Source organism: Coregonus lavaretus (genome assembly GCF_964263955.1).
Source record: "Coregonus lavaretus genome assembly, chromosome: 27".
NCBI classification, from domain to species: Eukaryota; Metazoa; Chordata; class Actinopteri; order Salmoniformes; family Salmonidae; genus Coregonus; species Coregonus lavaretus.
This window is the reverse complement of record NC_140014.1, coordinates 10,058,536-10,073,706: the sequence shown is the minus strand read 5'-3', so window position 1 is coordinate 10,073,706 and position 15,171 is coordinate 10,058,536. Positions and strand designations below refer to the sequence as shown.

The following is a 15,171-nucleotide window of genomic DNA, read 5'->3' as shown; positions in this document are numbered from 1 at the left end:
GTCGAATTGTGTTTCCTCTGACACATTGGTGCTGCTGGCATCCTGGTTAAGCGAGTAATGTGTTAAGAAGCAGCGTGGATTGGCGGGTCATGTTTCGGAGGATGCATGTTTCGACCTTCGCCTCGCCTGAGCCCTTTGGGGAGTTGCAGCGATGAGACAAGGTTGTAACTACCAATTGAATACCATGAAAAATAAAATAATAATAAAAACAAAAGTGTTGGAACCAAAATTATTTTCCAATTGTTTCGTTCTGAAGATAACAATTCTTTTTTGTCATTCCATTCCACTGTTCCGACCAGCAAAATAAAGTTATGAACAGGTTCGAAACCCAAAAAAGCACCAGTTTACACTACCGTTCAAAAGTTTGGGGTCACTTTGAAATGTCCTTGTTTTCGAAAGAAAATCATTTTTTTTGTCCATTAAAATAACATAAAATTGATCAGAAATACAGTGTAGACATTGTTAATGTTGTACAATTGGCCCAGCGTCGTCCAGGGTAGGGGAGGGTATGGTTGGCAGGGATGTAGCTCAGTTGGTAGAGCATGGCGTTTGCAACGCCAGGGTTTTAGGTTCGATTCCCACGGGGGGCCAGTATGAAAAAATAAAAAAATAATGTATGCACTCACTAACTGTAAGTCGCTCTGGATAAGAGCGTCTGCTAAATAATGTAAAATTATACATGATTTTAACCCATTTTATAAGAGATTCTCCAAAATTGAAATGCTCCAGGCATTTATATATAAACTCCAGTCGTACTTTATCAAATACCTTTTCAAAGTCTGCTATGAACAGCAGGCCTGGTTTCCCAGATTTTTCATAGTGTTCTATTGTTTCCAGTACTTGCCTTATATTATCTCCAATGTATCATCCATGTAAAAAACCTGTCTGATTAGAATGAATAATGTCTGACAATACCTTTTTAATTCTATGCGCTATACATTTTGCTAGAATTTTTGCATCACAACACTGAAGTGTAAGGGGCCTCCAATTGTTTTAATGGACTGGATCTTTATATTTCCCACTTGTATTCTGTTTCAGTAATAATGAAATCAGACCTTCTTCTTGAGTGTCTGATAATCTACCATTTACATAGGAATGGTTAAAACATGCTAATAACGGTCCTCTGAGTATATCAAAAATGGTTTGGTATACCTTGACTGGTATGCCATCCAACTCTGGAGTTTTCCCAGACTTAAAGTCTTTAATTGCATCCAGAAGTTCCTCCTCTGTAATTTCACCTTCACATGAGTCTTTCTGTATGGCTGTTAATTTTACATTATCAATAGAAAAAAATCCCTACAATTAGCTTCAGTTAGAGGAGATGGAGGTGACTGAAATAAAAACATATGCTTTAAGTACTTTGCTTCCTCCTTCAAAATATAATTTGGTGAATCATGGGTGACTCCATCATTTGTAACCAGTTTCAGTAAATTATTTTTGGTAGCATTTCTATGTTGAAGATAAAAAAATAATTTGGTGCATTTTTCCCCATATTCCATCCAGTTTGCTTTATTTTGATAATATATTACACTTGATCTTTCTTGAATACGTTTCTCCATTTCTTTTTGTTTTTCCTCTAATTTATTCAGAGCCTCTATGTTAGTTTTTATTGCTATCTATCTGTTATGTTAGACCTTCTATTTCCTTTGTTAGTATGGACTATTTTGACCTAAATTGCTTTTGTTTTCGAGATGAGTACTGAATTGCATGGCCTCTAAAGGCACATTTAAAAGTGTCCCATACAATAAGGGGATTTGCTGTACCTATGTTATGTCGGAAAAAATCAGTTATCAATTCCTCTGTCCTAGTTAAAAACAAGTTAACATCCAATTGGCTTTGATTACATTTCCAATATCCTCGCCCACGTGGAAATTCAGTAAGAGTAATGTATATTATTATATGATGGTCCGACCGCATTCTGTCCCCTATCAACACTTTTTAAACTTTTGGTGCCAACGAGAATGACATAAGAAAGAAGTCAAGACGACTAGCTTAATTGAGTCTCCGCCATGTATATCTCACTAGGTCAGGATATTTAAGCCTCCATATATCTACTAGTTCTAATGTATCCATGACATTCATGATTTCCTTAAGAACATGAGGGTGATAGTTTGTAGTGTGATTTCCTTTACAGTCCATTGAGCTATTTAAAACAGTATTACAATCTCCCACCATAATAATAGAGTATTGTATTGCTTGCAGGGTTGATAATTTATTATATATATTGTCAAAGAAGTGTGGATCATCATTATTTGGTCCGTAAAGGTTAATGAGCCATATCTGTTTATGGTCCAATAACATATTTAAAATCATCCATCTACCTTGCGGATCTGTTTGGACAATTTGCACATTTGGATCAAAATTACTGTTAATTAATATCATCACCTACAATTAGATGTTACTATTGTGAAATGTTTGAGTAAACTAATCTAATTGAGTGCTCCTATTTGCTTTTTTGTTCACAGTACCATGTTTGCTGTGGTTCATTTCCCGAATTTCAAAAACCTGGTGCATCAAGGACAAATGTTATTGGCCTCCATACAAGAGCCAAGAGAGGTTAAGGAAGGCAGTGATGTCGCCCGAACGGCCTGACATATATACATGGGAGGTGTAATTACTGAAGACAAAGAGTGAGTACATTTACAGATGAACTGATAAGCTCCTGTTTCGTGATGTTTTCAGATTCATATGAGAAAGCAGAAAAACGCTCAAGCCTGGAAACAAAGCCAGAGTCTCACCAAAGAAAGAAAAAGTAAGATTTAGTGTTTGAAATAAAAGGAATCTAAACACTTCACTACTACTCTGAAAACTTCATGCTTGCTGTCATTCCCAGGCGAAATCCTACAGGCGTCTCTGAGGGGTTTGAGGGGTTTGACGCTGATCATAACCATAACCAGCCATAACCCACAAGCGCCAAACACCCCCAAATTCATCCAAAAAAGGGTTGATTCCACACACAAAAAAAGTATATGCAAGATTTAATTAATTCATACAAAGTATAAGTCTAATGTTCACAACCTGCATTTCATTTGCACCATTTGCAACAGTATCTTCTAGACCCTCTTTGTCACTCTCTCTGCTGGGGGTAAGTGCCTCTTACGTACTGAATGTAATGAAGTATATCACATAACATTATGCTTAAGAACTAATAATGTTATAATGTGTTTTTTGAAGGAATGCTGAAATAGTTTGGCTGTAAACTCAGATGTATAGGACAAATAACTATGCTTAACTTTGATCTGAACAGGTCCTCAGTCCTCTTCATCACAGGGTCCAGCTGCTCCCAGTCTGAAGGTACCTGATCTTGCCAATCATATTATCTGAGGTGTAAAGGGAGAAATGCTCTACAATGTTAATCTTTTCAAAATAACAAACACACATCTTCTGTCAGCAAGTTACCACGGGTGTGTTTCACAATAATTATTGCTTTCATGCAACGATTATCAGCACAAACCATTTGTTAGATTTAATTAAAAATATATATTACAAGTAGGATATATAAATAACGGAGAAATGTGACAGAAAATGTAACGTTAATAGAAAGTGTTTGTTATCTTTGCTAGCAAGTAGTCGAAAGCGATTCCTTGCAATCAAACCGTTGTCCAACGGGGAAAGTTCACCGCTAGCTAGCCATGAACAAACTTGCCTTGTTCACTCCATGTGTTCACTTGCGAAACACGATAGCTGACTGATTAAGATGTGCTTCATTCTTCCAGCAGTAGCTAACTTACAAATCGCTATTTTAGCGCTAGTAATGCTACTACATACGGCCAGATGCAGTTTGTGGGAAACATTGTTGCAAAGGGGGCTTCCCTTTGCCCTTGTGAAAGTGGTTTCCCTTTGGGAATATCTAGCCAAGTCACTGTATCTGGATACTTTTCTGGATACTTTTCCCAAGACGAGATGTGAGCGATACTTACTTTAACTGAAATTCTACATTTTTACATTTACATTTTCGTCATTTAGCAGATGCTCTTATCCAGAGCGACTTACAAATTGGTGCATTCACCTTATGATAGCCAATGGGACAACCACTTTACATTCTACATTCTAGATTTGTGTATTGTGCTCAATTTGTAACAGAATCATCAAGGCCCTGTTCCCGTGTCTCTTCAGAAGATTTTCTGGCAGCAGTCCACAGTAATTTAAAGTATTCCACTGTACACTTGTTACAGCATACAGTGTATTAGAAAAGCAAAGTATGGCTACTACCAGCAGCAATTCTGTAAAGACACATTTAAATAAAAATAAGAAGTATTCTTATTAGCTGCATTCTTAGGTAGTTATTTTGAAAATTCTCATCTCAAACAGCTCAATCCTCCTCATCACTGGGCCCTGCTGCTCGTCAGTCTGAAGGTAACTGCAATTTGTGCTACTTAGTTGTAGTGTGAGGGGCTCCATAATTACATAAAGTGGAATGTTAAACAATGTTGATCTTTAAAAGAAAGAAGAGAGTTGCAGTACCAGACCACAGTAAAAACAGGAACCTCTTAATGCAACTGACCAATGGGACTCATGGGGGCATGGGGACATGGTTCTGCCAGAGGATATTGTGCTTCCTCTGAAAGACAGGCTGATGCTGGAGGAGCTTGAACATCGGCTTGCTGGGAATTTTTTTTGGTAATTGGCAAGAACATGGTATCACACTAAATACAGTTAACACCAGAGGATTTTGGACAGCTACACTTTTTTATCATTGTTAGGGCTCTGTTTATGGGATTAAATAAAGTGCAGACTATTGGGGTATTGTACATGTTAAGTAAGTGGGTGCTTATGAAGTCTGTGACTCGGAAGAGCTCCCCACTGCTTTTCTTTGGAGGGACTTTAGACCTGTAGTTTCTGTATGGTTCACTGCTCTATAGACCACTAACTATGGACAATTTATTTTACAGGTGAGGTTTTTGGCTGCTAAAGGGGGCAAGTCCATCTAAGACTCAGTGAGGAGGATGTTTGCCTGCCTTTTCTCCAACGACCTGTCCAGGCTTTGTAACTGGACTGGCTTGGGACATAAGATCTGTTTCAGGCAGCTAGCTTTAAAAAGCATTGTTCACAGTAAGTTTTTATTAGTCTATGAATTCACTTTCTGGTAATATAGACATCTTTGATTAAACGTGGAGACAGTTTTGAATCTGAAACATGATGTGTTTAAATAGTTCTTGACCTTGTTCATTTATGAAGAACAAATATTGATAAGAATTGTTCTGTGGTTTCAGGAGCAATAAGAAAGAACAAAAAGGCAACAGAGGGGAACCTCCAAGAGGTGGTCGCAACATTTCTGAAGGGAGCTACTGACAGAGAAGGGGGTAGGAAAGAAAGACAGGCCAATTTTCTGTTAGTCTGTGTATATTGTATTGTACTGTACATACACATTATTTCGTAGTACAGGACATGATTTTCTGTAATAACAATTAGAAAGCCTAAATCTATATATATATATTTATTATTATTACTAATTGTGTAATACTTATTTTAAAAAAATTATAAAATGTATAAAATGCATATTCATCGTTAAAATTGCAACGATTAATCAGTTTTGTACATTATTTTGGATTCATTACTGTGTGGAAAGATACTGATAATATGAACAGGGGACCGACCGTGGACCGCCAACATATACTTATTATGAACCAGCGGCCCAGTAGCGGACCTCTGTCGGAAAAGTGGTGGTTGCCGCTGGTGGTCCGCTGGAAAAAACGATTAGCAAAACGCTGGCGAACTGCAGGCGGTGCCCGCCGGTGGGCCGCTAACTTTGCCACCGGTGGACCGCTACTGGCTCGCTGGCTATATGTTTGCTGGGTAATGTCATAGTCAGTCAGCTAATAGAACTAACACGTTAGTAAACCCGCTACAATCATACAGTAATGTTACAGTGTACAGTCAGTAAGCAGTTACACCGGCGGAACCCGGTGGCAATAAATTAGTAAAACCAAAAGCTTACCTTGACTTGGAAGAGTTCCAGTGCTGTGTTGGAAAGGCATAGCCAGCTAGCTAACATAGCATCCCTCTGTTTGAGCAGGGTGTTCCAGTAGGCTAAACTAGTTAGCTGCATTTGCTAGCTAAGTAACGTTAAGTAAAACTGAAAGTTTAAAAAAATAAAAAGACCAAATCTCTCTCTATTTCTCTCTTGCTTCTCTTACATTTTAGAAGAAATTCATTTGTTCAAAACTGTTCAACTACTGTCTTTCTCTCTCTTTGAGTCAACTACTCACCACATTTTGTGCACTGCAGTACTAGCTAGCTGTACGTTATGCTTTCAGTACTAGATTAATTATCTGATCCTTTGATTGGGTGGGCAACATGTCAGTTCATGCTGCAAGAGCTCTGATAGGTTGGAGGACGTCCTCCGAAGTTGTCATAATTACTGTGCAAGTCTATGGAAGGGGGTGAGAACCATGAGCCTCCTAGGTTTTGTATTGAACTCAATGTACCCAGAGGAGGACGGAAGCTAGCTGTCCTCCGGCTACAGCATGGTGCTACCCTACAAAGTGCTGTTGAGGGGACTGTAGACATTCTTTGGAAAATAGTGTTTGAATCAATTATTTGGTGATATGTGATTATATTTAGTATAGTTTTATCTAAAAAGGATAACTTTTTAAATGTTTACCAATTTTTATTTTTATGAAATTCACTGAGAAGGATGGTCCTCCCCTTCCTCCTCTGAAGAGCCTCCACTGACCCACACCATTGCACCACAAAGTGTGATATATGTCAAATAAACACCAGTCCAAATGCATGCAATGTGAAATGACAGATGCTTACTTATCTAACACTGTTATACAGCTATTCCTATTACTGATGTCAACCTGTTGCATTCACCAAGCTGGGTAGCACATCCTGCAACACTCTAAATGCTAAATGTCAGGCTAATGTCAGGCCAACACCAATGTAGGATGTCATGACAAAGACAGAACAGGGGAGCAAGACAAGGGCACGTCTTTAGAATTGTCTCTGCCTCCTGCCAGAATAATTATCCAGCAGCCACAGCCACTACACTTCTGAACAACTGCCTATTGTGCCTACTGAACCTGAGAGTTGCAGTGAAACCATCTCCTAATAATGGACCTCATGGTTTATCCTCTGCTGCTGTCAAGGTTGAGGGGAATGAACATGAACAGAGTGGCTTCCTAACATGTTCATCGGATTGGAAAGTCGACTGATCACAATAAGGTTCAGACAGAAAATAGTTAATACCACTTCACCCTGAAGTAATGTTCTTCAGATGACTGTCACAGTCCTTGGGATGCTGTGATAGACATTCTGTTACAAAACATAATGAAAATACTTTATAGACTCCTGCTGCATTATAAATGTATGGGAGTCACAATCCAGCTGTTTTCATTAGCATACAAATCATAGCTTGATAGGGGCAAAGATAATTTAGGTCCAGTTGAGCAAATGATGAGCCAATTAGCATCAGCTAATTAACGAGTGGGTGCAAGAATCGGAGGCACGGCTATCTGTGTGGGGGTTTTATGAATAGTTAGTGACAGATGTATAAAGAGAAATGAAAAACGTAATGATGCTATGTTGCAGTATAATCATGAGAACACAATGTTCACTATGCTGTCTGTAGATGGTGCTCTTCTTCCGCATAAAATGTGTGATCAATCTAGATTGCCACATTGCATGTAGTTGTTAACAGTTCCAATGTGTGAGCTAATGAAAATGTCAATTATTGCATTACCAGAGATTTCAAAGGGAAATATATTTCCAAGGGAAATAAAGGGATTCACATTCCCTCATAAGAAACAGAAAGAACATGGGCGTCACGTTGATATTTTCTGGTAATATTCATGCTCTACCTTTACATACCATTGGATATACTGTCTTGTTTCTCATGTTGAAAATGTGTATGGAGCTCAAGAAGGGAAGGAGATGAGGACGAGGGGGACAGCAGCCTCTTCGTCACGGTCGATTTTCACTGGGAGCGTAGCAGACCCCAGGTTAACCAAGGGTTGTCTCTGAGCTACTATTACACAGAGTGTACCAAACATTAGAAACACCTTCCTAATATTGAGTTGAGTGCCCTGTGTTTGAAGAGAAAGCTATCTAGCCCGAGTTAAGGTCAATGTGCTTTATATATTCTGTAAAAGTTTCACAAAATGCTGATAATAAATTGATCAGAAATATATGTTTGATTCTGTGCATACAATACAGTGGACTTTGACATCCAATAAAGCCAAGTTTCAGTGCAGCTTTGATGAGCTTAGAGAGAGACACATTTACTAACATACCTTTCCATTAACAGTTCATTTGTAACAATATTTTAAAACAGAAAACAAATATACATGATGAACAAGAAATCTTAAAAGAACATCTCAGTGAAGAGAAAGGAATAGCACAGTGTGATAATATTGCAATAAAGGGATAGATAGAGTTGTGTTACATGTCAACAAGCATGTCTTGAGCTGACGTAAAATGTTCTCCAGCATTTGCTAGAAAGTTTACATTGGAATAAGTGTATAGACATATCTGAGTGACCATTTAGTGCAATTGGAGTAAGCATACATGAATGTAAATCAAAACCAAATTTCATGTAGCTCATGCATTGAAGCTGCTCTGAAGATACTGTTTAATTGTTATACTCTAGATGTCATATACCCCCATTAACTTGAGTTTCACTGAAACAATTGTGATTAAATACCTTGAAATAACAGGTATGCAGATTTGATGACAAACATTCAAATACAACCACTTATCAGAGGTTGCCCACTTCTTATAGTAAATTCACATCCTTTCTTATCAAATCCATTATCCTTTACAAATCAAAACAAGAAACTACCTGAAGAGAACATTATCATCAGACTTCAATTAGCAAATTAGGTATTCATTGTTTTCAAATATTCAAAATATATAAATATTCAAATCTCTTTGACAGGTTTTAGAAAAGATCTTCATTGTAGTCCTTTGTAGTGTTTTCATGAGTCAGAATTTTTTATGCAAAGCTCTGTTTGTCTTACGATGGGTAAGCAGCTAGACTAGATACATCGCTAGCTAGATTTGTACAAAAGGCTACAGTATTTCTTTGAAAGAAAAAGGAATTCCTCATCTTTGATTGCGTCTGACTCCTTTGAAAAATACTCCCCTCAGAATCTTGACACATTTCTGCTTCGTCTGATTCTTTTTGTTGTTCCTCTCCAGTGACAAAACCAACGTATGGAATTCTTTGTATCAGAGGGTCTGATAAAATAACTCTGTCTCAGGAGAATGGGCCTTTAATTGTGAGCTAGAGGCTATCAAGGCTCATTGGAGCCATTGTACGAGCATAGAAGAAAAGGGACTTGTCTAAATAAATACGCTGTTTGTAACCTCAACCGCTTGCATCAAAGTAATGTGAATAAAATATTATTTAATTATTTCAGAGTAGAATCTAGGCCTATAGGCAACTATTTGATATAGAGAACAAGTGTTTGAACATTTGGGCATAGGATAAACAGGCGGTTGAAACATACTGCAACTGACGCTATATAAGCAAGAATGTATGCATAAAGAAAGAGGCTGAAAAAGTATGTAAACAAATGCTTATTTTGGTAGACACAGGAGTACATTTAGTACATTCATGCATGATGTGTCACCTGTATTCTCCAATGGGAAGTCACACAAAGAACAAACAATGCACAGTAGTTATTTAAATCAAACAAAATCAAACCAAATCCAGTGATACAATGACCCCACTCTCCCTCCTCCCTGTGACCAGAAATTCAGGTTATCTGATCCGTCTCAAAATGTTCCCTTTCTGACTGAAAGGAAATGGGAAGGTTGGCTCTGACTTCTGACAAAGCCATTCCCTTAATGGCAACAGCAACATTTTGGAGTTTGGAGTCACAGCTCAACAGAGGGTTTCCTCCATGGTCTCAGGTGGCCATTTTGTAACTACAATCATCCTCCTCCCCGCGCCTGAGAGGTTGGCGGCTGATCAGAACTACTGTCAGAGCCATCCCTGTGCACCATGGGAGTGTTCCACTGTGCCTCTCCTCCCTCCGCTCTCTCCTTCTCTTCCTCCCGTTATCTCTCTCCGGCTCTTTCTATTTCTCTCTCTCTCAGATGTTCTCCAGGACATCACAGGGCACGTAGCCTCTCTTCTTTCCACTGGCAACTCGGATGAAGCCACTGTGTTCATCCTCACCGCTTACACAAATCTGGTGAAACAGAGAAGAATACTCTCGTAATTTGGTTGCTTTTTGTACAAGCAAAATACATTTGAACACATTGATTTTACGTCTTTTATACAGGATTAGTTCATGTTTGGAATATTGAGAGCTGCATAAGGATTTGGAGGATGAGGACATTCCATGTATTTATTTCTGTCAAGGTGGGTGCCAGAAGGTATGCGTGCCAAGATAGCTGGGGGGCCACTGGTGCTAATCTTGGAAGGAGTATGTGATGGAATATCCTGACTAGGGTGCAACACGATACCATATAGGGTGATCCTATATGTGGCGAGAAATGACACTCAGTAATGGTTGGCACCTGTTGGATAGAATTAGCTTGCAAACAAGTATATAAGCTAAGAGATTACCTTTGTTCAGGTAGTTAATATAGCAATGGGCCACTCACGGGCCGTTTGCTATGTGAACCCGGTACCGCAATATTAAATACTTTGAATCAACTCTCCATGTAAGTGTTTAAGTATCTTCTTGCATACTGAATTACTTGATGCCAGAGAAAACTAATCATAACACACATTTAATTAACAATGCACATTGGCCCTAAGGGGCAAAGTAGCTTTAGGGCCACTGTAATAAATATTGGCTGTGTGACTGGATAGAGTGGATGTTGCTACTCATTGGGGATCGAGGCAGAGCTATGAGGTCACTGACTCATCTTCAAAGTGTTTGGAATGAATGCATCTCCATTTGGCGTTACTAGCCTGAACTCTCCTCTGAATCCCAAAATGCCCCTGCAAAGCATTATGGGAAAAGGATTTGAGACAGCAAAGCCATTTGCCATGGCAAAATGGTAATGCCATGGAAACTGCTGAGAGGCGGTGACTCCCAATTGGCCAGCTTTGAAGTGAATGTTCCAGGAGTGAACCTGTGGACTGAGTGGCCAGGATTGCCATTGCCTATGGGAATTGGTGTGAGGAGGAACTATGTCTGATGCCCACTTGTAGTTGGGGCTTGATCATGAGCTGCGCCAAATAAAGTAATACATGGAAACAATTAAGGGACTAACAATAAACATTCTTTAACAATGGATAATAACAATCATGTTTGCTTGTGTATCATTTCAATGCATAAGTGGGTCCTTTTTTGTTGCAAAGTAGTTTGCCATATTGTATTTTAATATAACAGTGGGATCACGTACCTGTCCCTCCTTCAGGGTGATCTGGCCTTGCTCCTTGCAGCCGATGAACGTCCGGTGACACCTGAACACTCTGTCCCCGGCCTTCACTTGGTGAGCAAAGGCTGCTGGGAAGAAACCGATCCTGTCCTCGATCACGCCCTGGAACCATCATCCAGAGGAAATGTCATACATCATGACAGCTACTACTTATACTATCATGGCAGCAGACTTGTGTGTGGTGTAGTGGTTTAAGTGTGAGTACTAGGTGCACTGTAAAAATAGAAAGACTCAAAACACCATGAAAAGTAGTAGTAGTAGTAGTGCACCTAACCTGAGATCTGGTGTTTGGAGGGGGTAAACCCAATGTAAGTGCTTTGAAAGTGTTTTAAAACAGAATAGAAGTACTCTGAAACACTCAAAGTGGTTCTTCAATCTGAATACAGTTTTTTTAAGAGAGTGTAACACTTTTTGGAGTTTCAGTGCATTATTTAAAAGGCAGCATCAAAATGCAAACACAAATTTTTTGGGCAGACTGTGTCTATCAAATGGTTAAGAAATAAAATTGGTTTATAGCCGGTCTTGACACCTTAACACTCTGATAGGAATGTGATTTTAGTTTTCTAACGAGATCATAGGTTTTCATATAAGCTATGCACGGTGACTAGACACGCCCTGAGTGAGCTCAGAGACCGTGTCAGCAAGTAGGAACGCCCCTTTTACCAGAGTGCATAAAAAGCCTTGGTAATGAAATTTACATTAGAGCAGAAAGCGTGGAGCTGTGGCAACACAGCTTAAAATGGTTAGACCAGAAAGACCAGAAAGCGTGGAGCTGTGGCTACACGGCTTAAAATGGTTAGACCAGAAAGACCAGAAAGCGTGGAGACGGTAGTCCACACGTTTGAAATGGTTAGAACTTTGAATCTCAACACGAGGAGAAGAAGATAAACTCACTAGACCAGAACATTGCCAGTCTGTAGCTGTGCGTGTAAAGTGATCTAGAACTTTGACTAACCACACAAGGTGGGAAGGAGAAAATCCCATCGCAGACAATCACAGAGTATCTGCTCTGAGTACACTCCACTACAATCCAGAAAAAATAAGGACATTGTGACCTCTGGTGGACAATCAGAGCATAACAAGTGAGCTGAGCGAAGACCCAACCAAAACCTCCTTTCCAAGAGGGCTTTTTCTCATGTATTAAGTATGTATGTATTCTGTGTTATTATTTAGTTAGCTAGTAAATAAGTAATTCAGTCAATTTGTGTAGTGCTGAATCAAAGGTAAAGCTGGGATCTTGTGGATCCAAGAATTCTGCGACCATTCAGAATGACGACTGATAAGAGGTAATGATTGATACGTTGACTGTTTTATTCATATTGATAGGTAAATACCTTTTAGAGTTTAATTCGGGAGATGGTAACTCTATAAACAAATTATTCCGTGGTGCCCCAAATCCTAATGAGTTAATTGTTACATGATTAATTTAATCGAGTAACAATTAAACATAGTTAGTTGATTCGATAAATAACAGTCATCATATTAATGAAAGTCACGTCACGACAACCCATTCCCACATTTCCAACTTTTAATTGTAGAGACAAATACAGTATCATGCAATGCTTGCTGTAAAACCTGTAGTTATTGCTGGTGGATTAAGCACTGCCTACCATAATGGGTTAAACTGGCAAATGATAAGATACATAAATCAATGTTAAACATAAAAATACTCCAGAGGAAGAGATGTAATTCTGCACTAGGCAGGATTTGAAACACCATAATAATGTTTAGAAGCTATAGAGAGAGGGAACGACACCAAAGGAGAAGGCATCTAATTCTGCACTAAATACAACTTGAAACACCAAAATAGTGTTTAACCATTTCCGGCAAGGTGTTGCGCAACACTTGATTAAGGGGTGTTACAACACACCACGTAATGTTTCAAAACATCTCAAGATGATGTCTTTCAATACTCCAGCAAAGTTAAGGTTTCGTCTCCTTCCCATTGGTGGCAGCTCAGTTGCCACTAGTGTTCTGGTGTTACAAAGCACTTAATATAAACAGTGTCTTCCAAAAGTGAAACACTTTCATACCTTCCACCAATCATCATTGGAGTCGTCCGCCAGTACGATTCTGTCTCCGGGTCTAAATTGGAAATAAATTGCGTATTAAAAATCTATGTCACAGGAACAGACAAACACGTACATTGAGTGAACAATGTTGTTAAATCCACTTCAATCAGTGTAGATGAAGAGGAGGAGACAGGTTAAAGAAGGACTTTTAAGCTTTGAGACAATTGAGACATGGATTGTGTATGTGTGCCATTCAGAGGGTGAAAGGGCAAGACAAAAGATTTAAGTGCCTTTGAACAGGGTATGGTAGTAGGTGCCAGGAGCACAGCTTTGTGCCAATAATTGCAACGCTGCTAGGTTTTTCACGCTCAACAGTTTCCTGTGTGTATCATGAATGGTCCACCACCCAAAGGATATCCAGCTAACTTGATACAACTGTGGGAAGCATTGGAGTCAACATGGGCCAGCATCCCTGTGGAACGCTTTTGACACCTTGTAGAGTCCATGACTAGACGAATTGAGACTGTTCTGAGGGCAAAATGGGGGGGTGCAACTCAATATTAGGAAGCTGTTCCTAATGTTTGGTATACTCAGTGTATGATCTAAAATATAAACTGGGTGGTTCGAGCCCTGAATGCTGATTGGCTGAAAGCCGTGGTATATCAGACCGTATACCATGGGTATGACAAAACATTTATTTTTACTGCTCTAATTACGTTGGTAACCAGTTTATAATAGCAATAAGGCACCTCTGGGGTTTGTGGTATATTGCCAGTATACCACGGCTAAGGGCTGTATACAGGCACTCCACATTGCGTCGTGCTTAAGAACAGCCATTAGCCGTGGTTTATTGGCCATATACCACACCCCCTCAGGCCTTATTGCTTAAACATATTGCTGGTATATCAGTATAAATATTGGAGGACAAAAGACTGTTGGATATCCTGGAGGACAGGATATGATGATTCAGAAACAGGCTACTGCTGTTTCCTACAGGGTAGCTGAAGTCAGTGAAAACAGCCTCTGCCGCCTCCTCACACTGTTCAATTGCACTCTATTATTGTCTGTTAATGGCCATACAAACGATGCCTCAGTTTTCACCTATTGTTTTTCCTTCCTTATGTGTCCTCATTGTTATCCATTCAAAGCCTTTGCGAAGCCTTGACAAATATTTTTCAACCAATGAGAATCAACAGGCAGTGTAAATGTTTCCTGCCTGTCATTCATCTCTTGTGGTCTAATTAGAGGACTGTTACTGAAAATGCTCTCTGAGTGACTCAGAGAGAATAGAGCTCTGGTGCTCTAAATGAGATCTCATCTGACAATAAGAAAGACAAACCTGAAATAATGTTGTTTCATTTACGACTTGTTGCTTCCTCAAGTCATACGTCTCTTTTAAACATGATGTCTATTGAATTGGGACTAGGGTTGCTTTTCATATATATACATTTTCCATATATCCTGGTTAAAAGGATTCCTGGAATTACGAGGGAATAAGCAGGAAATCCGGGAATCCTCCTACCAGGAGTTCTGGAAAACATGGGAATTTTGGGAAAGTTACAGGAATTTTGCTACCCTAATCAGGACTGTTTAGTTTGAACAAATTAATTAATTTTAAAAAGACAGTTGATTTTGAACAATTACGTATATAGCCAATCAGAATATGTTTGGAATCATGCTTTTAGTATTCATCATCACCATCATAATCATGTAGCAATAGGCTAATCAAAAAATGCCAAAGAAAGTTATCACAAGCCAGGTGTCAAATGTTCACAACATGTAATGTAAAAAGAGATTGAAATGTTCCCGCTTTTGA

At 39.1% G+C, this 15,171-nt stretch overlaps 1 protein-coding gene across 1 annotated transcript in view; it reads right to left on the bottom strand.

Annotated features, from left to right (window-relative positions):
* Positions 1–10,040: 10,040 nt before the first annotated feature.
* The window catches only part of LOC311102372 (SH3 and cysteine-rich domain-containing protein-like), a gene marked incomplete at both ends in the record, with an annotated part of 104,732 nt that continues 99,601 nt past the window's right edge, over positions 10,041–15,171 (bottom strand). The window contains 3 exons of the mRNA XM_084143693.1: positions 10,041–10,139; positions 11,308–11,445; positions 13,377–13,428. Coding sequence (XP_083999819.1) covers positions 10,041–10,139; positions 11,308–11,445; positions 13,377–13,428 — 289 coding nt within the window. The remainder of the gene's footprint in view (positions 10,140–11,307; positions 11,446–13,376; positions 13,429–15,171) is intronic.